The sequence below is a fragment of the Podarcis liolepis genome (genome assembly GCF_965112155.1).
Source record: "Podarcis liolepis genome assembly, chromosome: 3".
Taxonomy (NCBI): domain Eukaryota; kingdom Metazoa; phylum Chordata; class Lepidosauria; order Squamata; family Lacertidae; genus Podarcis; species Podarcis liolepis.
The window spans coordinates 108,366,215-108,389,579 of NC_139557.1; the positions used below are offsets into that span (position 1 = coordinate 108,366,215).

General features: G+C 43.6%; 1 protein-coding gene across 3 annotated transcripts in view; it reads left to right on the forward strand.

Moving 5' to 3' along the window:
• Positions 1–23,093, forward strand: part of NINL (ninein like) — a 49,355-nt gene extending 26,262 nt beyond the window's left edge. For all 3 annotated transcript variants that reach the window (XM_083494143.1, XM_083494145.1, XM_083494144.1), the window contains exons 8-24: positions 1,066–1,233; positions 2,084–2,220; positions 2,732–2,872; positions 3,123–3,297; positions 3,817–3,927; positions 4,309–4,398; positions 6,834–6,987; positions 8,823–8,888; positions 11,012–11,121; positions 12,005–12,351; positions 14,000–14,104; positions 14,920–14,989; positions 16,120–16,404; positions 17,870–17,983; positions 19,456–19,668; positions 20,957–21,070; positions 22,302–23,093. In XM_083494143.1, the coding sequence (XP_083350269.1) occupies positions 1,066–1,233; positions 2,084–2,220; positions 2,732–2,872; positions 3,123–3,297; positions 3,817–3,927; positions 4,309–4,398; positions 6,834–6,987; positions 8,823–8,888; positions 11,012–11,121; positions 12,005–12,351; positions 14,000–14,104; positions 14,920–14,989; positions 16,120–16,404; positions 17,870–17,983; positions 19,456–19,668; positions 20,957–21,070; positions 22,302–22,487 (2,586 nt within the window). In that variant the 3' untranslated portion in view covers positions 22,488–23,093. The remainder of the gene's footprint in view (positions 1–1,065; positions 1,234–2,083; positions 2,221–2,731; positions 2,873–3,122; positions 3,298–3,816; positions 3,928–4,308; positions 4,399–6,833; positions 6,988–8,822; positions 8,889–11,011; positions 11,122–12,004; positions 12,352–13,999; positions 14,105–14,919; positions 14,990–16,119; positions 16,405–17,869; positions 17,984–19,455; positions 19,669–20,956; positions 21,071–22,301) is intronic.
• Positions 23,094–23,365: the final 272 nt, after the last annotated feature.

The window sequence follows — 23,365 nt, forward strand, 5'->3', positions numbered from 1 at the left end:
GTTAAGAGAACACCCAAAAGCGAACCCAGTTCTCCTGTGAGTGTAATGGAGAAGGTTCGAAAACGTTTTAAGTCAGAGGGGGAATCCCGTGAGGCTGAGGACACAGGTCCTGGTGGCAGTGAGTCAGAGGTAACATCTGAGTTTGTGCCCAGAAGGTCTAGTCGCTCAACGAAGGGCATTCCGCCGGAAAGGTACCAGGCGACAAGTGCGTGGGCCTGGTTCGCACAGTGTGATTCTGGGAGTGTTGAAGGGGTTCAACAGGTGCCTGGGAAAGATGCTGGGAAGGAGCACAAGGCAAAGGGAAAGGTGTTGAACTCAAAAAGGTCTTGTCAGAAGGTGCGGCAAGGGGGGGTGTTGGAGCTGGAACTTAACGAGTTAAGTTCTTCCCATGATGCCACACCATTCTGACGTCAGCTTTAGAAGCTGGGAGGAGTTTGGGAGGAGTTAGTCAGTCCCACTCTGTACTCTGTGGGGAAAAGACGCGGTCTTGGCATGGCTGCAAATAGTCCTGGAAATTCCTGAGAAATGTTGGAATAAATGCTGTAAATAGACAAACTGGACTCTGTGTGTTTGTCTGGAAGCTGAATCAAGCTGGTGACAGTTTTACACCGCTGTGCGAAGCTCTGCTGAGCCGTGACGGAGAGCCGGAGCGGAAGTGTGCCGGGCTGCCATAAATCGCTAATCGAGGTTCGTAAATCAATTAGCGGGAGTCACGGCTGATAACAAATGTCACAGCTAATTCTGTTTAGGTGGAGGATTAGAGAACTGATTTAAACTTAGGCAAGCTTTTACAGTGTCTCCTCCTTACAGTGCTGCTTTTACAGCTCACCTTTGGACAAGCTTTTTGAAGGCATTTGTTTGTACATACGATCACAACTGATATTAAAATGCAATCCCTGGTAGCTGCGAACAACCAACTTCCTTTATTTATAGATGCGTAAGGATGTTCTTCATTGGTAAAAACATGTTGCCTTTCAGGTCTCACTTGATTGCTACACTGTTTGTCTAAACAGACTTTTCCTTCTTTTCCTCCCCCAATCCCTTCCCTCCCCAATCCGCCCCCAGATTTTCAAAGACGGTGGGCACAGAAGCACAACTCCATCCTTCTTATCTGGCTCCGTGGCCTTGAATCTTTTCTCCAGCATCGATGATGGCAGTGGCTTTGCAAGGCCTGAGCAAGTTGTCTCCATCTGGGCCCAGGAAGGGGTTGAAAACTGCAAGGAGATCCTTAAGGTTTCTAGCTGCTCCTTACAGATTACGAAGGCTTTGGTTTTCCTTTCATCCCAAGAAAAAGCATTTCCCCCCTTCTCTCTCGCCCCCACCCCCGCATCCCTCTTTCCCACTAAAGATCCCAATGATGAATTGTGGCGCCTTCATATTAATTAGCATCCGTGTGACACATTTTAAGCTACTCAGAAAGTAGTACAACAGTGGCACCCTACAAAGAACCCTGGGAATTGAAATTCTTCCCCTTCTTGTTTTCTTTGCTGTATGATCCCATCTGTTGTTGACCCTTTTTCTCCTCCTTCTGCCCAAGGTTCTTCTGATGGCTTAAATCGGTGTTTCCCAAACTTGGGTCTCCAGCGGTTTTTGAACTCCCACTATCCCTAGCTATCAAGACCAGTGGTCAGGGATGATGGAAGTTCTAGTCCAAAAACATCTGGAGACCCAAATTTGGGAAACACTGGCTTAGATGAAAGGATAGTCAACATGGTGCCTTCAAAATGTTTTCAACTTCAAATCCCATCAGCCCCTAGCTAGCATGGTCAACAGACAGGGATGATGGGAATTGTAGTTCAAGACATTGACTATCCCTGCTGAAACAGCTTTGCCCTCTCTATTAAGGCAGCCCCCCTCTAAATCCCACTTCTGCCAAGCCTTTTCTGGAACACCATAGCCTCACGCTTTCTGCACCTCCTGCTATCGGCCTTTTTAAAGCCCCCTTCTTTCAATTGTTCTGGCTGTTCTGTATACAGAGCCTAGCACACTGGCATTGAATAAATATCGATAGCAGTAATTTTAGAACCTCTTGACTTACATTTCCCTTGATTTTGAGAAGCTCTCTCTGTGTGTGTTTTAACAGAGTCTGGATTTCAACATGGAGGAGAGAGTTAACCTCTTGGAGCTGTCTGCAGCCCTTGATGAGGAGATAACAGTTCCCAAGAGCGGACTTCAACAGGCAGCTTTTGCTTCTTACAGACACGAACTTCACCATCTAGAGTAACTTGTTCTTCGGCTGTTTTGGGTGGAGGCGCCATTCCTGGCCAACCCCTTCTCCCTTTACACCTCGCCCACCCCTTCACCTATTGCTTCACAGTTTGCCCAAACCTACCTCAACTCCCAGCCCTTTTAAAAGAGCGGGGAGCACTTCAGAGAGCAGTTTGTCCAAACTGTTCTCTGAAGCACCTTCCCTCCCTCTGTTAAACAGCTTGTCTGCGCTGTCTGCCACCCAGTGCTGTTTTCTCACCACTCGCCTGCTGTTCTGTTGTCACACAGGAGTTGGTGTGGCCATCTTTTGGTAGCTACCCAAACCACAGCGTGGCGACAGCCTTACTGTTTTATGTATATAGGAAGATAACAGATACATGCAGTTTTTAATTGGATTAAATAATAATAATCTGGTGTTCTTTTGCACTAATACCATGGGAAATGGTAGGATTGAAACTGAACAGAAAGATGCTTCTGCATCATTTCGGATGCATACTTAACAGCACCTTCACTGTCTTTGCAGAGCTCAGGTAGAGCAAATATCCACTGAGAGAGACAAAGCGCGAGTTGAATTGGAGAAGGTGGAAAAGCGGAAGCTGCAGCTTTTTGAGGAGGTGGATGATCACAATAGTGCATTGGAGCACCACAATGAGAGTAAAATGAAGTACGTGAGCCAGCTTTTTGGTGTCCTTATCTGATGGGGTTTATACACAAGGAGGAGTGTGAAGAGCAGATCCAACTTGCCATCCAGTGAAACAGCACAGCATAAGCTATGCAGCCAATGCTCACAAAATTGTGACTGTAGAGAGGCCAACTCCTTAGTCTCACTAGTCATTTCTCTTGTGGACCATTCTGTTTTTATTTTCACATGGAAAATACTTGCACATACCAGTAACAGTGCTTGTATCTTGCAGAGACCTTGAGCAAGACTACAGAGGGAAACTCAGTGTTATGAAGTCTGAAGCGGAGATGGAGAAGGAGCGGCTCTTGCAACAAGGGAACCACCAGAAAACCAAGTTAGAAGCAGACATCAGATCTCTTCAAGAGGAAGAATCTAGCCTGAGGCAGAAGCTGAGCTTAGTGATCAAGGTAAAGATTCAGAGCATCTGTTATCTTCAGGATGACCAGTGCAGCCTACAGCAAGACTGCATATTCTGAGCTTGAAAATAAGAATAAAGTAAAAATCCTGTCTGAAAGGAGGCTGAATTCTGCAACAGTACATATTAAGTATAAATATGCTTTCGTCTCTTCTTATGGAGACTTCACCAGGCATTACTGTTACACTTTAATCTGCAGCCATGAGGACTAGAGAGTTGTATTTTGTTGTTAAATGAATTTAACCCACTTTTCAAAGAGAGCCATCCACCTATCAGGGCTGGTGGAAACTTACTTTCCCTTCCAGCCCCCCCAAATGATCCCTTTAGGATTGGGGCACCTTGTTGGGTGGAGCTAGTTTTTTCAGGATTGCTTCTGAGTGCTAGCCTTTTTGTATCCTACATGTTGGTATCTTGCTCAGGAATCGCAAAAAGGTACCCCAGTGTCATGTTTAATGAGCGTAAATGTGCACTTTCGATTTCATTTTTTTCATATTTTTGGTTTTTTTAAAAGGAGAATAGTCGCTTACAAAGTGAACTTGTTGAAGTGGTTCAAAAGTTGTCTGAATCTGAAAAGCAAGTACTAAATCTTCAGAAGGATCTCGACTTCATGTTGAAAGACAAGGTAGCTTCGGATTGATGAAAATGCTTTCTTCTTTATTGAAAACCAATAAAATTCATATTTATCTCTGTTGTAGGATTTTGACCTCTTTCGGTTGGCTTTCTATTGTGGCCTTATTTGGTTCCTAATCACAGGGATAAGTGCATGTATTAAAAATCACGTTTTCTTGAAGTTGACAGAGCTTCCAAATCAAATGTATTTAAGGTCAAGCTATAAATCTAGCCTTCCGCTGCCGAAAAATTGGCTCCCACCAGCTAATTGTAAACTGCTTGAGGGTTTGTTTTTCCAATCAAGGGGTGTATAAATTTCTTGGAATGAATGAATGAATGAATATAGTAATTTCACCACTAATACTTTTAAAATAAACCTCTTTGCTTGCTTTAGCTGGGGCTGCTGGATCCACACAGCACAGAGCTCTTTGATCAAGAAGAACGCTTTGCCAAAATCATTCAGGAATATGAGCTGCAGTGCCGGGTAGGTGGCCTGTACGTGTTATAAATGGTGTCGTGCAGGGAGGACCCATCCGAGTGCTGAGAGAACAGCCTTCATTCAAGTCTCATAATTAAGGCTTCGTGCCTCTTTTCTTTAAAAGATCAGCAATCTTTTGATAAGCGCCTACACCATTTCCTCAATGGCACGTTTTAGAATAGCAGTTAAAACACAGAGCGTAAGTTCAGATGTAGTGCCAAACCATAGTTTGATGTTATGTGATCAAGCCTCAAGCACTCCTCCTTCCCTTGTGCAGATTTAGCTAGTTACTTCCTGGTTAACTGTAAACCATGGTTTGCTGTTACATTTTTTTAAAAAACCAATGGTTTGGCTATGCCCAAAGAATCGTGGGAACTCTAGCTTGTTACCAGCGCTGAGAATTGTTGGGAACCCCTTTGCCCCTCACAGAGTTACAATTCTCAGGGTGGTTTAGCAGTCAATTCCTCTTTCCAGGGAACTCTGGGAATTGTAGATTGCGGGGGGGGGGGGATAGGAGTTTCCTAACAACTCTCGTCACCCTTAACAAACTACAGCTCTCAGGATTCTTTGGGGAAAGCCATGACTGTTTAAAGTGGTATGATACCACTTTAAATGTATTTTCATTAATTACAGAGCCTCTAGATAGCTATACAACTCTCCATACCAGAAGATAGAGAGCTGCACTCGTACACCAGAACAGTGTGATCCTAACCATAGGATAGCTATATTTTATTAGAATACAAATTGGGGGCACCTTACCAAATGGTTGTAGAGATAACTCGGAGCATGTGACTATTGCCGTTCTGCTCCAGCTCTGCTTCTTGCCAGAAGGAAATCACAACGTAATATCTGTCGCTTCCGACAGTGCGGGTAGAACTACTGCTGTTGCACTAGAGTTATTTCATGTGTCCTGCTACCAATTCAGTTCTCCCTGTTTCTCCCCAAACTCTTGACTTTTGCTGCTGCTACATCCTGATAGAGAGTGAAGGTGAGCACTTTCCGCTCCTCAGGTGTGTGCATGATCCACTTGTTTGTAGCGGTATACTGTTCTTTAGCAAACCTGCATGATGCCTTGTTGCAGCCTGAGATCTTGCGTGTTACCAGGTTTTTTGTTTTTGGAAATGCTTGAGTCCCCATTTCCATGGACTTCTATATCGCGACTTGCTTTTTACCTCCTTTGTGTTGTGTAGGCCTCAGTCCTGTCCCCCTCTAGTCACTTCTGCACTTGTAAAGTTATATCGTTCGTGTACCTTGTCAGCTAAGGAAATGAGAAGTGCAGATCTTTTTAAATTCAGTTCTGTCCGTAGCTCCCAATTCTCCCTCCCTCACAGACTTCACAGTGGCTCCAGAAAACTCAGGTGTCTTTCAGAACTGAGTGGTAGGCTTTTGTTTTTGAGCAAGTCCTTCAGTTCAACAGCTCACAAGGATCCCAGGAACGTTCAAGCCCACACACTGCGACAAGGTGATGATCCAGTGAGGGAGAACAGCTGTACTACAAAAAATTATGAATTTGCTGAAAAGGGTTCAGTGCTCCTGCAGCATCTGAAGCAGCTACCTTTAAGAAAGCATCACAAAGAGGATAAACACTCAGACACTGGGAGTCTATATTTCGAATTATCTGCACAAAGTACATGCCCAGGGGGCTCTGCTGGAGCCTATTTCTGCTTCCCTCTGTCCTTTCACTTTTGTTTGATTGGTTTTACTTTAACTGTATGATAAAGTAAAGGTAAAGGGACCCCTGACCGTTAGGTCTAGTCGTGCCCGACTCTGGGGTTGCGGCACTCATTCCGCTTTACTGGCCAAGGGAGCTGGCGTACAGCTTCCAGGTCATGTGGACAGCAGGACTAAGCTGCTTCTGGTGAACCAGAGCAGCACACGGAAACGCCGTTTACCTTCCTGCCACAGTGGTACCTATTTATCTACTTGCACTTTGACGTGCTTTCAAACTGCTAGGTTGGCAGGAGCAGGGAGCGAGCAACGGGAGCTCACCCCATTGTGGGGATTCAAACCGCTGATCTTCTGATCGGCAAGTCCTAGACTCTGATTTAACCCACAGCACCACCCGCGTCCCTTTTAACTGTATGATACTATGCAGCAATTTGTTCTGTGCTAAAAATCAAGCACTGCTAGGAGTTTCTTCTTTTTGTATTCCTTGTCAATAAAAAACGTGGCATGGAGCGACCAAATTCTTTTCCTGAAAGTGCGGCCCCAAGAAAGAAGTTAGAGAGCCACTGGGCTAGATGGACCACGGGCCTGATCCAGCATGCTTTTCTTAGGTTTCAGTGTCTTGTGTTTTTTAAAGACTGTCTTACAGCATTTCTGTGAGAGTTATTTGCAAGCACACCTGGCTATTTTGTCAAGGAATGGTTGCTGTGCACCCAGCGATGTAGATCTGAGGGAGGCTGTTCCACATTTTGAGCTTCCGGGTTCTTCCCTTTCAGGAGCTGCGCGACAAGAACGATGAGCTGCAAATGGAGGTGGAGAAACTGCGTTCCCAGCTGCACGAAAGCAAGCATAGTCTAGCCTGGTGTCAAATGAAGGCCAGCAGACGTGGAGAAAGGCTGCTGCCTGAAAACGTAAAAGCCAGAATTCTGGGTGCGTATTGCAAGTTGCATTTAGAACGTCAAATCGGGTTAAATCAAATACAGTCATACCTCGGGTTACAGATGCTTCAGGTTGTGTTTTTTCGGGTTGTTGTTGTTTAGTCGTTTAGTCGTGTCCGACTCTTCGTGACCCCCTGGACCAGAGCACGCCAGGCACTCCTGTCTTCCACTGCCTCCCGCAGTTTGGCCAAACTCATGTTGGCAGCCTCGAGAACACTGTCCAACCATCTCGTCCTCTGTCGTCCCCTTCTCCTTGTGCCCTCAATCTTTTCCAACATCAGGGTCTTTTCCAGGGAGTCTTCTCTTCTCATGGGGTGGCCAAAGTATTGGAGCCTCAGCTTCAGGATCTGTCCTTCCAGTGAGCACTCAGGGCTGATTTCCTTCAGAATGGATAGGTTTGATCTTCTTGCAGCCCATGGGACTCTCATGAGTCTCCTCCAGCACCATAATTCAAAAGCATCAATTCTTCGGCGATCAGCCTTCTTTATGGTCCAGCTCTCACTTTTTTCGGGTTACAGACCGCCAAAACCCGGAAGTACCAGAACAGGTTACCTCTGGGTTTTGGTGGTCGCACATGTGCAGAAGCGCCGAATTGCAACCTGCATGTGCGCAGACGCTCCACTGCGGGTTGCGGACGTACATCCTACACGGATCACGTTCGCAACCCATGCTCTAGTTATCTCCCTCTTGGACTACTGCAATGCGCTCTATGTGGGGCTACCATTGAAGGTGACCCGGAAACTACAACTAATCCAGAATCCGGCAGCTAGACTAGTGACTGGGGGTGGCCACTGAGACCACATAACACCGTCTTGAAAGACCTACATTGGCTCCCAGTACGTTCCAGAGCACAATTCAAAGTGTTGGTGCTGACCTTTAAAGCCCTAAACGGCCTCGGCCCAGTATAGCTGAAGGACCGTCTCCATCTCCATCATTCTGCCCAGATGCTGAGGTCCAGCGCTGAGGGCCTTCTGGCGGTTCCCTCATTGTGAGAAGCAAAGCTACAGGGAACCAGGCAGAGGGCCTTCTCGGTAGTGGCGCCCACCCTGTGGAATGCCCTCCCATCAGATGTCAAAGAGATAAATAACTACCTAACATTTAGAAGACATCTGAAGGCAGCCCTGTTCAGGGAAGTTTTTAATGTGTGACATTTTAATGTATTTTTAGTCTTTGTTGGAAGCTGCCCAGAGTGGCTGGGGAAACCCAGCCAGATGGGCGGGGTATGAATAATAAATTAAAAACAAAACAAAACCCGAGCGTCCACTGTAGGTTAAATGCAGTGGTGTCTGTTAGTCACAAGGGGTTTAGGAAGAAGACCCTTCTGTTCCCCCCACTCCACCCCCAATGCTGAGAGGCAGAATAGAGGAATTTATTGGTATTTATGTCCACAGTGTTGTATCCAGGTCCTATTAGCATGGGGAAAGTCGCCTTTTAAAATTTTCAGCCCTTTTCATGCTATGTACCCTTTTCTCCCCACACTGTGCCCTAGTGTGCTTGTATGATTCAAAGTTTTTTGGGGGGCTCTACTGAGTATCCTGATACACTGCTTTGATGTTATATACGCATCATTCTGGCACAATGGTCCTTGCACCCAATCTTCTCTCTTGCACCAGAAGGGCAAGTTGTTGCTGTTGCTGATGATTTGATTTATTACCCACCCTTGACCCTAAGGTCCTAGAGGGGATCACGACAATTTAAAATACAGCAATGAAAACATCTTAAAGCAAATTGTGGTACGCAAGGTCCTCTCTGCCTTTTCCCTTCTGCTGTACCAAATCTTTGAAGAACTCCTTTCGTCATACTGTGTACCTTTTCCTTTCTTTGAAGACACCATACAAAAAGATGAGGAACTCCTTCTTGGACACCAGCACTTTCCGATGGCAGGCCAAAACGGTAAGAAATGTTCCCAGCTGTGTGCATTTTCTAAGAAGGAGTAAGCATTAAGATACATGCCAGCTCTAGAACTCTTCAAGAGAAACCTAATCCATGCCCCGTGCCGTGGGCGGAACGATATCCAGTATCAAAAGCATCTCTTGACAAACCTGTCCAGTTTCTTCTGGATAACCTCCAGATACGGAGATTCCCAGGCAGCTTCTTCAAGGGCTACAGATATTTCCCCAAATGTTTCAGCTGCAGGTGTCGTGGTCTGTAATTTCAACCCACAGCTCTTTTATCCAGTGCGTATTAAAAGAATAATGTATCACGTTTCTCCCCCAGACAGCTAAAACAGTTACCTCTGTTGTTTTTAATATCTTATCCCTTCAAGACTTGTAAGATTTGTTACCTGAGGTGTTATGATTAATCCCACATTCCCAGAAAGTGTACCTGTATAACATGCATTTTAAGCATGTGTGTGTGTTTTCCTTTGTTTTTGTTTTTTTAATAGGTATGCATGACCTATGTGACCCGTGGCTCTTCTGAACATAGCTGTCAACTTTTCCCTTTTCTTGCCAGGAATCCTATTTGGAATAAGGGAATTTCCCTTAAAAAAAGGGAAACGTTGACAGCTATGCTTCTAAACTGTTACCATTTTTTTATTGAATTTATATACTGCCCTATACCCGGAGGTCTCAGGGTGGTTCACAGAAAGGATCACAACATATAAAATCAAAATAGGAACGATAACTCAATAACACCCCTCCCAAAAGAGCCACATTTTAAAAGGGTACAGGTCAACTAAATGCCTGGTTAAAAAGGAGTGGTTTTGCCTGGTGTCTAATGGTGTATAATGAAGGCACCAGGCGAACGTCCCTGGGGAGAGCATTCCACAGATGGGGAGCCACTGCAGAGAAGGCCCGTTCTTATGTTGCCACCCTCCGGACCTCTCAAGGAGGAGGCACACGAAGGAGGGCCTTAGAAGATGATCTTAGGGTCCTGGAGGGTTCATATGGAAAAAGGTGGTCCTTGAGGTATTGTGGCCCTGAGCCGTCTAGACTCTGAAACCTTTCCAGTGTGTCAGTAAACAGTTCTGATAACGGGCCCACAATTTAAGTTATTCAATCACCGTGGCGCATATTTATAAATAATATAAATATAAATAAATTTTTATTTATACCCCGCCCTTCCCGGTTCAAAAACCGGGTTCAGGGCAGCTAACAACAACTTTAAAACACTTAGTAGATAGGTAGCCGTGTTGGTCTGCCATAGTCAAAATAAAAAAATTCCTTCCAGTAGCACCTTAAAGACCAACTAAGTTAGTTCTTGGTATGAGCTTTCTGTGTATCTGAAGAAGTGTGCATGCACACGAAAGCTCATACCAAGAACTAACTTAGTTGGTCTTTAAGGTGCTACTGGAAGGAATTTTTTTATTTTAAAACACTTAATTATAAAAGCAGCATAAAATACAGTATAAAAACATGAATAACAATAAAATTCAAAAATCAGTTTAGGGGAAATAAGCATTAGATAATCCCCAGGGGTAGCTGGCTGAATTGGTCCTACTTGGGCTAGCGAGGAGGCCAGGGGAGAATTAGCTGTGGGATCCCAGAGCGGATAATCTTCATAAAAAGGGAGGGGGAGGGAAGAGAAGAGAAGGGAAATAAAAGATCAGGCTGAATTCAAATTGAAGGCCAGGCGGAATAGCTCTGTCTTACAGGCCTGACGGAAGGAGGTTAAATCCTCTATATGTAGAGCATACAGCTTCGAACCATTGCGCTCTCGTTCCCCTTCCCATGTGCCCTATGTAATACTGTGACCACACCCCAGATAGATGATCAATCTTGGCAGTTTGTTTCCTCAGTGTTCTAAGAACAAAGGAGGATCCTGCTGGATCAGGCCATTGGTCCATCTAGCTCAATATCCTTTTCTCACAGTGACCAACCACATGCCTATTGGCAGTTTGCAAACAGGACCTGAGTTCAGTATCATTCTCTCTTCCTGCGGTTTCCAGCAACTGAGAAACATGCTTCATCCATTCATAGAGGCATGGTCATCCTGTAGTAGTAGTTTTATCCTCCACGATTCTGCATTCTTGGGCCTGTTCTTTTCCTTTCTTTCAAGAATAATTTTATTTATAGGTGTCGTTTTCATTGAATCCGGTCCCTATTCAGTAAGCATAGAAATGGAGCTTCTGGTTGAAGAACTGAAGGAACAGCATCAAGACCTGAAAATACAGCTGGAAACCAAGGTGAGTTGAGGAGGAAGACACAGGCAGGTGTTTAAACGCCAATTCAGGTTTAAAATCGTCATCAGAATCAGTAGACTCTCAATATATTTCTGAATGCAGTCTTTGGGTTACTTGCTCAGCAGGATACATTTGAGTATGTTGACCAAATGATGTAGCTTTTGTTGTTAAAATTAAAATAACTCAGCATTTTAAGTAGTTTTTTTTTATAGATGTAAACTCATTTACGATAATGAAATGTTTTGGGTTTTTTGTGGCGCTTTTCTCCATTGCTGTTGTAAATTAAGTATCTCATCGCCAATGTAAATTAGGAAGAAGAAGAGTTTGGATTTGATATCCCGCCTTTTCACTCCCTTTAAGGAGTCTCAAAGCGGCTAACATTCTCCTTTCCCTTCCTCCTCCACAACAAACACTCTGTGAGGTGAGTGGGGCTGAGAGACGTCAAAGAAGTGTGACTAGCCCAAGGTCACCCAGCAGTTGCATGTGGAGGAGCAGAGACGCGAACCCAGTTCCCCAGATTACGAGTCCACGGCTCTTAACCACTACACCACATTCTCTCAGGAGAATGTGGGATGGCATATTATGGCTGTTTGTAGAAAAGGCTGGGCTTGGTTCAACTGTGGATGACAAGTTAGTTCTGTATGAATGGAGCAAGTCTGTATGGAGTAATAAATCTTTACACAAAATTTCCTGCTGTTAAATGCCCTCATTCTGTATAAAAATCCTACCCTCTTGAAATGCCTAGGCTTCTAGCTCTTGCAGTGCCTCACTTCAAGGACCAAGTTGTTAAACATGAAGTAAGGACTCTTGACTGGTTTGTGCATGTATTAACCATGCTACCTAAAAGAATGTGTAACAGAAGTTTGGTTTGGTTTTACTGCGCTAGGTCAATTACTACGAAAGAGAAATTGAGCTGATGAAAAGGAACTTTGAGAAGGAAAGGAAGGATGTTGAACAAGGTTTTAAGGTTGAGATCAGCGAACTGGAGGAACAGAAGAGCGATTTGGAAGAGCTGAACGCCAAATGCCAGGAGGTGATAGATGGCTTGAAAGACCAGCTTCAGAAACTAGCTCCCGCCCACGAACTCGAGAGGAGCTTTGAGAAGGAGAGGTCAGAAATGGAGCAGTACTATGCCAAAGAGATTTCCATTTTGGGACAGAGACTGGCCCAGGAAAGGGACAGACTGGAAGAAGACATGAAGATGAAGCATGAGGCTGAGACACACTTCATGAGGTCTGGTGACATTACTGTTTTGAAACAGGGGCACTTGGCAATATAAATGGTAGTCTCATATTCTGCTACATTGTGTTATGGTTGAACCCTTGGTAATTTAGGCAAAAGCCTTTCTCACCAATGCAGTTGTATGGTACCCGGTCCAATTCCCTTCTCACTTTTGGGGAATTGTGACATTTTTTGCCATGAAGCAGCTGTCTGGCTGGCACACTGTCTCTGGAATGGCTCTCCATGTGCCTGCTAAAGAATTATTGCTCATATGCTGCTTCACAGCTACCGTTCTATGAAATGTATGGTTCTTCTATAAAAATGCACTCATCTTTTTAAAATGATCTGACTAATCATTGCATGCTTGCTTATTACTTTTGGGCTTGTTCACGTGCTACGTTTTATAGCAGAGATGATCCATCTTCCAATAGAAATTCTGTTCCATAGTGTGCATTAATTCAGACTCTGACTGTATGCACAACAAACAACGGTTTGCAGGATTTGAGGTGTGTGTGCTTTAAATGTGTGATGTGTATGCAGCCTTTCAGTTCTCGTGTGCGTGGATGCATTTTCTTCTGCGAGGGATGCTCAATAGATGCAACTACACAAAACATGCCTGACATCAAAGAGAACAGAGCATGTGTTCCTTTATGGGGCACTTTAGATCTCTGGGTCACAACTACTATTCTCATAGTGACTTGAGATCAAGTTTGTGTGTCCCCTGCCATAGCATAGAGCTCTAGTTTTGTCTCATAGAAGAAAGAAGTCATAGACTGCCTGTGAACAGGATAAGTAAGTAGCAAAACCCGGGAGCCAGTAGTTTCAGGAGGGATGTTTGGCAAGTCCGTAGCACACGGAGAAAGGGTTAACCCCACCCACCCAACAGCTGCCATTCAAAGAATAAAATAAGTGAATGTGTAGTGCTGGCACACATTTAACATTTAACACTTAACATTTAACATGGGTGGCACTGTGGTCTAAACCTCTGAGCCTCTTGGGCTTGTTGATCAGAAGGTCGGCAGTTTAAATCCCCACAATGGGGTGAACTCCCATTGCTCTGTCCCAGCTCCTGTCAACCTAGCAGTTTGAAAGCATACCAGTGTGAGTAAATAAGGAGAGCGGTAAATAAGGAAGGTAAACGGTGTTTCCATGTGCTCTGGTTTCCGTCTGGTGTTCCGTTGTGCCAGAAGCTATTTAGTCATACTGGCCACATGAAATGGAAAGCTGCCTGTGGACAAACTCTGGGTCCCTTGGCCCGAAGAATGCCGCAACCCCATAGTCACCTTTGACCGGACTTAACTGTCCAGGGTTCCTTTACTATTTACCTTTAACACCTGATGTAGTTTGACCCTTACTGAGCAAGTGGTGTAATGGAATAATATGAATAACATCCATCCATCAATTGTTCTCTTTGATTTCTGTGATGTAAGTGGGTATAAACAGCACATTTGGAAGCAGCTACTTTTAAAAGCATTGCGTATAATAAGATTTTTTTAAAAAAAGCTTCTCTTTTAGGGGATTGTCCAGTTCCACTGCCTGTTCTCAGACATATTTATTTTGATGATGCTTAGCTGAGTATGGCTAATCCAGTTGCCTGATATCTTTAACTTCCCCAAATTAACTCTGGTCTTTCAATACTTTTTTGTTTCCCGTAATGCAGAATTGAGCTCCACAGAGTTTCAGAAGACAACCTCATCCTAAAAAATAAACTTGGAAGATTTCAGCAAGAAGTGGAGGATGTTGGTGAAGCAAACAGAAAGCACAGGTTAAAAGGGGGGCGGGCGGTTCTTTGGGAAGCTTGCAGAGGAACTGTAAATGTGAAACCATACATCTTCCCAAGAGGCAACTCACTGAATAAAAGGATTGTGTATTGGCAAGAGGGTCTAGCCGCGCACAGCGAGCCCTCAGAATGTGGCTGCATCAGTGCAATGAAGTGTGTGCTCCAGTGTACCTGACGGGATGCTCAGTTATAGTGTTGTATGAATACAGTGGTACCTCGGGTTACATATGCTTCAGGTTACAGACTCCGCAAACCCAGAAATAGTACCTCAGGTTAGGAACTTTGCTTCAGGATGAGAACAGAAATCGTGCTCTGGCGGTGCAGCAGCAGGAGGAGGCCCCATTAGCTAAAGTGGTGCTTCAGGTTAAGAACAGTTTCAGGTTAAGAACAGACCTCCGGAACGAATTAAGTACTTAACCCGAGATACCACTGTACAAGAATTGCCAGTCTGGTCCTTAAGGTCTGTGTACCTTAAATCTGTACATAGACATGGTGGGAGGACTAAAAATAAGAGGGCTAGATCCAGCTGCCATGAAAAACAGCTTTGCTTTTAGCAGACCTACTATTAATATTATTTAAAAAAAAAATTCAAGATGCTTGAGAGTTGAGGACCAACATAACTCATTTTCTGAAGTTGCGTTTCCCCCTTTTTTTTGCAAGCCACTTGCACGGATGTTGCAAACAATAGTGAAACATCAGCTGTGACTTGTGGCAGCGTGTTTCCTGCTCCCGTTTTAGAATCTATGCAAAATATGTTTAAATGGTTGTACAATTTAAATTGTTTTCCCTCCCTTCTTCAGAAAACGTATTGACGAATTGATGGTGGAAAAAGAGAAGGTGATGCATGGAATAGAAGAATTAAATCAACTGGTAAATTATATATATATATATAGAGAGAGAGAGAGAGAGAGAGAGAGAAGTACAATTAGATATGCCTTTACATAAGACCCAGTCCTGGGATTTTGATAAAATGATCTACTAGTAAGTGAGGGATGGGGGAAGCTCTTCCTAAAACCTTGGAAAGCTGCTACCAGTCATAAAAAACACAACCTTATACCAAGTCAGACCATTAGTCTATGTCGTCTTCTTCTTCGGCAGTCACTCATAGCCGAGTAAGATTGTCTTCCATAAATACGGTTTTAACAATGAGTCCATAAGTGACTGTGGAGGCCAATTCTGGATCCACACATCCTTCCACCGTGGCGACATAGATTTCCGGGTGGGAGTTGATCACAGTGTGGATTTGCCAAGCGTGCCTTCCTCCTAGCACATTTCTCCCTTGCGTCCTGAGTTTGAGTGTCTTCAAAGCCCATGACACCTTTGGTAAAGGCTGTGTATGTAGCTCAGTATTGTCTACACTGACTGGCAGCTGGCTCTTTGGGGTTTCAGGCAGAGGACAGGGTTTCAACTCCATCTGGAGACACAAGAAATTAAATTTCTATATCCTCTTTCCAATGTTTAAATGCTTTACAACCCTTCTAACTTCGTCCATGCAAGGTTAGGCTGATGGACACCCATTTTGCCCAAGGTTTATCTTATCAGCTTTGGCTGAAAGTTGGATTTCCAAGTGCCAAAACCATACCTTGTCCCACCTTGCAAAGAGTTAAAAAATGCTAATTCAGTAGGGGTTGAGTTCTTTTGCAACCTTTTGAATCTTTCAGCACATGTGCCTTTAACAATGTACGTGTAACGTTGGAGTCAGTCTTGGGTTGCTCTGGCAGTGCTTCCTTTTGTTCTGCCTGCCATAGCTCCAGTAATTCAACCATCAAACAAACCAGCCCTTTCATCCCGAGAAAATGCATTTCTTAACTTCTGCCACGCTCGTTAAGAAATGTACACTAGTGTGCTCCAAAAAACAGGGAGAAGACCCCTGCACCCGTTCTTTGCAGGCAAGCAGTATGAGACACCCCCCTGATGCAATACTCAAGATTAGATGTTAAGATGTTTTCCCCTGGTTGGGATGAATGCCGCAGCTCTGAATGTCTGAAATGCCTCTTTAGAATAAACACTACGAGGTGGAAATCTTCCAGTTAAACACCAGGATAGATCAGCTGAGCCATGAACTCTCTGAACTGAGCAGTGATAACAATGTCAGCCGGAACACCGTCAATTTACTGAATCGGAGGCTTGTCGAGCTGGAGAGCCAAAGGGACCACGAAGCTGCGGTTGCCAGGCAATTTCAAGAGGCCTCTGCTGAATTGACAAAGGAGCATCTTCAGGAGCGGTTGGCATGGCAGGGAGAGAAGGCCCTGCTGGAGCAGCAGCTGAAGGCCTGGAGGGAAAAGGTAAGGTTGATCGGTACGGGGAGGAAGGGGCACATCAGTTCTAGGCTGCCATCTCCCACTGCACAAACCCACCTATAACGTTGAGCCAGCCATGCAATATTCTGGTGGAAATTTCTAAGGCCTAATACGTGGACCATGGATACAGGGATGCACTGCTTTTTACTACATCAATGGAAAGCTTGGGTTGCTGTGGTGGTCACTGAGTTGCTGTGTTTAGGCAAAGGAGATGGTTTAAAATATGTTGCCTTCTGGGAGAAGGCGGGTGAAATTCTGCAGCACCTTTCATTTACTTCATTCCTCTACTAGAACTAAAACTAAAGTTTGAATTTTGTATTCCTTGTATAAACCGCTTAGAGGCTTTATTTACAATCAAGCAGTATGCACATTCTGTTATATAAAATAAAAAATAGAAGTGCTGAACAGGGGAAGAGGAGTACTTTCAAAAGGAGCCATCACAATGAAAATTCTTCCATTCTTTTTGCTGCGCACTTGGTTTAAATTATAAACTATCTGAGCATGCTTATGATTTCTTGCCTGTGTACTGCTAGCCCATGGCTAGTGGCAATTATTTTCTGGGAGTAATAAAGGGTGAAATGGGCTGCCCATTAACAGCCCCATAGAGCAAGTCTGTGAATATCGGAGTGTAATTGGGTTGACTTGTTTGCCTAGTGAATTTATTAATGCAATGGAATTTAGAAAGAGTGTCATTCTAGGCATATCGGAGGAAGACTACAATGGTCACACATAAGGTTTGGGTTTGCATGGATAAATACGAAATCAAGCATCCCTAACCTTTTCAGGCCCAAGGACACACCTGGGAATCTAACAAATCGTCACAGGTACCTCGAAATACCCCTTTCACAGAAGGAAAAACCTAGGGATGCTCAAAAACTCTTCCAAAGCCCCTATATTCCCTGAAACACAAACACAAGAAAGCAGGCGTGCACCAAGAGGATTTGTGTCTTGAGTATGTTGTGTCCCACAGAGGACCTTACAGTTTTAAAACAAAAACATCTTGGAGGTCCTGGGCCACAGGGAGGTTAGGCTGGCCTCAACCAGAGCCAGGGCTTTTTCAGCTGTGGCCCCGATCTGGTGGAACACTCTGTCACAAGAGACTAGGGCCCTGTGGGACTTGACATCTTTCCGCAGGGCCTGCAAGACAGAGCTGTTCCACCAGGCCTTTGGCCAAGGCACAGTCTGACCCCCTCCTTTGGTAATCCTCAAAGAACGCTAGGCCAATGGTTGCCATTAATTTGATTTTGAATTGATTTTAGAATGAATTGATTTTAGAATGCTGTGTTACTTTTATTGTTGTTAGCCGCTCTGAGCCCGGCTTCGGCTGGGGAGGGCGGGATATAAATAAACATTTATTATTATTATTATTATTATTATTATTATTATTATTATTATTAGATTCCACATTGTTGCTGGCCTCATCCTTTCCTGCCATTCTCTCCTTGAACAGGCCAGCCAGTCTCAGGAGCTGGAGGCTGAACTGGAACGCTCGACACAGGAGTGTCAGATGCTACGGCTAACAAAAGCACAGCTGAGAGAAGAGGTGGAAGAATGCCAGGATCGGGTAGGCTGGTGCAGCTGAATATGACCTGCCTTTGGCTCACTGGGAGCATCACTGCCTGTTACAAATGAGGGCCTAGGCACGGCTGAAACAGCGGTGGTTGGACAGAGGAGCAGGCCTAGAGCCTTTACACCTGGTCAAAGAAATGTGTCCAAACATTAAACCTAAGAGAAGATCTATTCCCAATGTCATAGATTTGAGGGGAGGGTAGCATTGTTGTAGCGCGATAGCAGTGTTGCTGTTTTACAACTTTAAAGAAAAACAGAGCTAGATGAATTCACTGACAATGGTTGTGCACTTCTTACTCTGCAAAAGCAAAAAGTACCAGGGCAGTTTCTACTGGAGTTCGCCTGTTTTGCCTGTGTTTGGATATATATTGCAATAAATTAATAAATTCTGGCTTCGAGATTTTCCAAGAGAATTAGTAGTGGATTAGTACCACTACTTTATTTTGAATTGATCTGATGAGAAATAACCTTTAAATGGACTGTGGAGTATTTCAGTTCTCTGTGTGCTACTGGGGCCCAGCCATCAGCTATTAAGTAGGGAGGGGAAAGGGATTTGTTGTGCAAAATGCACAATTTTAAGCTTCTTGCTTGGCAAGATCTGCTGCAAGGAGATCAAAGCAGAGACGATTTTTAATTTATTTAAAATTATTGGTAAACCACTTAATATTTATTTAATTTCTGAGTGGTATACATGGTGCAAAACAAAGAACCGCTGAAACAATAGAACGAAGCTAAAAACTCCATAGAAGAATACCAATGGTACAGGATCTAACCTTGTGGATCAGGGAAAGTTTTATGCTCTGCCAACACAAGGACATTCTGGGTGGCTACTGGCAGTTACCCTTGTCGCAATCTGCTCAAGTGCAAAGGGGAAACCCCTGAGCCAATCTATTCTGTTAAATGTCTGGCTCATTCTGCAGCTGGGCTAAAATGTTCTCCTGCCCCCCATTGGCTGATGGCAGAATGGGGGGGGGCATTTCGGGGGTTATTTCAAGGCAGCTGGATGTCCCCCGCCCAATTTGATGTCTCAGGCTTACGTGTAGTTTCTTGCAAATAGGCAAAAAGTAACCCCTGCGTATTGGAACTACATGCATGCATTTTTGCAGGAAGCAATTGCATTTTGATGTTTGAGGCTTTATTTCAGTTTAGCAGTGCATCTGCCTTGTTTGCATTCATCTGGGATTAAGTTCTTTCTGCCTTTGAACAGGCAAGACAGATGAAAGGTATTGGAGAGGTGTTTACTTTTTTGTTTTTTAAAAAAAGCCAGGGTATGAATAAAATAGAGGACAAAGCTTTAGATTTAAATATATGCCTGCTTTTATGGGAAATAGCTTTGTGGTGGGGTTTGTCCCTACCCACTATTAGAATGATAGTTTCCCCCAGTGCTCAGTCCAAGAAAGGTGCTCTGTTCCTGGTCTTCAGCATTTCAACATTTAATGATGTTTTAAATTTTCTCTTGCATTGCAGCTACTAGAAGCCAACACGAGCTTGAGCATGGCCAAGTTTCGGCATTCACAGGAGCTAGAAGAGTTAAAGGGCCAGGCAGGCAATTCCGTACCTAAGGCCTGCCTTGCAGAGCTAGAAAAGAGATTGGCAGAAGAACAGAATGTGGTCAGGCAGCTGCAAGGAGAGCTGGACTCCCAGGCGAAGCAGATGAGATGGCAGGCGGCCACATATCAGGTAGGGAAGAATGGTGCTCGAGTTGCGTCTCATACAAAAATAAAGGCTCCCTAGGCGGAAACGCAGTATGTGTACATGTGTGGTTTTTACACAGCCTCTTCCTACCTGAAACAGGCACTTTCAAACAGCGACTCTCGCCTAGTCTTCATTTTTTGTTATGTAATTATTTCAACCGTTTATACACCATTTAATGCCATAGTCTCTAAGCATTGTAGAATAAAGTTACAAAAATCATCCAACAGAGATAAGATCGGTTAAAATTAATAGTGAAAATCCGGGGGCTCGGGGGGGGAGGGAAGGAACCCTTACTTAATATGCCTGTTTAAATAAAAAAGTACAATAGATCCAGCACATGAAGCAAAATTCTGTAACTTAAATTATACAAGCCTCCTTTTGTTATTGGTGCAGGAGTACCACATGCAGTTAAGTATCTGCGGCAACGCGGCATGTAAAATACTGTGCTGGGAAAGTTATATCCTAGTGAAAAGTGGACTCTTAACTCTGAATAAAATACAGTGGTACCTCGGGTTACATACGCTTCAGGTTACATACGCTTCAGGTTACAGACTCCGCTAACCCAGAAATAGTACCTCAGGTTAAGAACTTGGCTTCAGGATGAGAACAGAAATCGTGCTCCGGCGGCGCAGCGGCAGCAGGAGGCCCCATTAGCTAAAGTGGTGCTTCAGGTTAACAACAGTTTAAGGTTACGAATGGACCTCCGGAACGAATCAAGTGCTTAACCCGAGATTACCTGTACCTGTATTATGTAAAGGCTTGGCTGCAGACAGCACAGAGAGCATCGATATACATCTGGGATAATTTGTGGATTGTGTTTGAGAATGAGCTCTATTCTGCCTTGGTCCGACCACACCTGAAGTACTATGTCCAGTTCTGGATGCCATGATATAAGATTATGTACAATCTAGAACGGTTGCAGAGGGCAATCAAGATGATAATAAATGGTCTGGAACCAAGCCTTATGAGGAATAGTTGAGGGAGTTGGGTATGTTTAGCCTGGATAGGAGGAGACTGAGAGGATATAACGGTAGCCATCTTCAGATATCTAAAGGAAATATCACATGGTAGATGGAGCGAGCTTGTTTTCTCCTGCTCTACAGGGTAGGACTTGAACCAGTGAATTTTAAGTTACAAGGAGATTCCAATATAATAAATCGTTATTTCAGATGCAGCATTGGGACTTGTTTGAAGTGAATTGATTTCCCAAGGGTAGTTACTTCCCATAACTGTTGTAATATCACGGCTATGACTTGGTCCCTTTATTTGGCAGGAAGAGCATGAGAACGTGCATAGATTAATGGAGGAAAAGGTGGGAGAACTGGAAATGAATTTGAAGAACGTGCAAACAATGCTTCAGGAAAAGGTGGCTGAACTCAAGGAGCAGGTCAGTGGAATGGGGATTAGGTGTCTATGGGCCCATGATCTGTTTACGGCATTAATTCTTTTATTAAATGTAAAAATATATAATTTGTCTGGAAAAGGACATAAGCTGGCCAAGAATAGCCAGGGCACCACCAAGATGTTTCCCGAATTATGTCAATGTATTTGGCACTGAATGATTTTCATATATATTGTATTTGAGTGACCCTGTTTCATGGTTGCTACTGCTTCTGGTTCCCTCCAGTCATTTGTAAGTGTCCTGCACACTGTGTGAACTGCAAGCTGCTTGGCTTGTAGGCAACACATAAAAGCTCCATGTGGCAAAATCCAGGATTCTCCACTCTTGGTATAAGCTGTGACCCCATCAGTCAGTGCACTTCTGGCTACAGTATATGGAAAGACAAAAGAACAACTACCCCCTTTCCCGGGCAGGTTTGGTAGGACACAATACTAGAACAGGCTATCTATAGCCATTCTTAGAGCACATCTTCAAGCTAAAACTGGATCTGTGGTTGTTCTAAACTTTTCCAGTTTGGATTTATAGCAAAGCTGTTATTCTGGACAGTTTGTACATCAACTATTTATTCCACGGTAAAAACACGAAGGGAATGGGAAATGTGCTGACATAAATTGTTATTTTTTAAAAAGAGGGAAGATGGATGAAAAGGGATTATTCTAAACTAGTCATGTTGCTACTTCCAAGTGGTTTACAGAAAAGTCAAATCAAGAAAAAAATCACTATACCTAAGTGTACAAAAGTTAAAACACTAAAACATTAAAATTACCGCAACTTTCTAAGAACCATCATTTTAATTAAAGACGTGATTGTCCCTGTGTTTGGACTGGTTCATATTTTCTGTTTAAGATGGGCTACATTCTGGGAATGAGGGAGAATGGTGGTTACCTCCTAAGGTCTTGATATAAAAACAATTGTTCAAAGCAGGGGCAGCTAACTTGTGGCCTTCCTCTCCATGCTTTTGAACTACAACTCCCATAATCCATGGCCACGCTGGCTGGGACTGATGGGAGTTGTAGTCAAATATCATAGAGCATCATAGGTTAGCCTGCTTTAAACCTGTTGTTAAAACTTAAAACCAGTGGACCATAGCACTTGCTTATTTCCTAGTTAATATTCATGAGACTGCTTTTCTAGCAAAACAGTAAGCAGCATGTTTTTGAGTTCTGTATCATCACCAAACACAGATTAATGGAGTGCTATTCATTTTATTTTCCAGTTTGAAAAAAATGCCAAGTCGAATCTATTACTGAAAGACCTGTATGTGGAAAATGCACAGCTGATGAAAACTCTGCAGGTTACAGAACAGAGGCAGAAGAACACAGACAACAGAAATTTAATACTGGAAGAGAAAATCTCATCCTTGAACAAATTAGTTAGAGAAATAACTCTGGCATCTCAATGAAATCTGCTTTTCAGTTGTTGGCATTAAAGCAAAAATGACAATCTGTGGTAGAAGCAATACTCCATGCAGCGGTCCACTTCACTGTATACATTTCTGATCTTGGCCAAATGAGTATTATTTACTTCTCATGAGACTCAAAAAGGACATGATATTCAAAGGATCCCTCAGCTCTTTCATGTGGGGAAACCATCACAGAAAGCAGCATAACCAGCTTGAGAAACATACTCTCAGGGATAAGTTTGAAGAGGGAGATGCAGCTCCATTAGTCAGTAGCAATAAACTACTCCATCTCATTTTTTTGCAATGGGGAAGCTAAAGCTTTTAGTGCCTTCTGATCATTTTCACGGAAGTCTCTTTGGCTCTCGTTCTGTCTCAGGACTGAATATTTATTGTGATTGCAATATTCTTACCTCCCCGTGCCTCACCCCCACTCTAGTCTGTACACTGGCTTGTATTGTGTATATATATGTACAGTTTTCTACAAGTATAATATGTACTCCTTTAAATCAGTGTATATCAGATGTAAACAGAAAAAAAACCTATGCTCCTTTTTGGTAAAATTTGACATGACTTTTTTAATTAAATGATATTTATACTGCTTGTGAAGTCACTGGATTTTCTCTGTGTGCAAATGGCTGGGGTAGATATGTCGGGAGAGCAGCAAATGGGTAAAGCTGGAACCTAACTAAATGAGAGGAACATGGCTAAGAGCCCGTCCTAAAATAACTAAGACAAATGCAGAAAATAGACTACTTTTTAAAGTACCTTCCTATTTGGTGGATTAAATCTCATTTAGTTTAAAGTAAGAGAGCAATTGTTTTGGTGGAGTTTTTATGTTTTGTTTGCTTATGGACAGAGACACCATGTATCAGATTTGT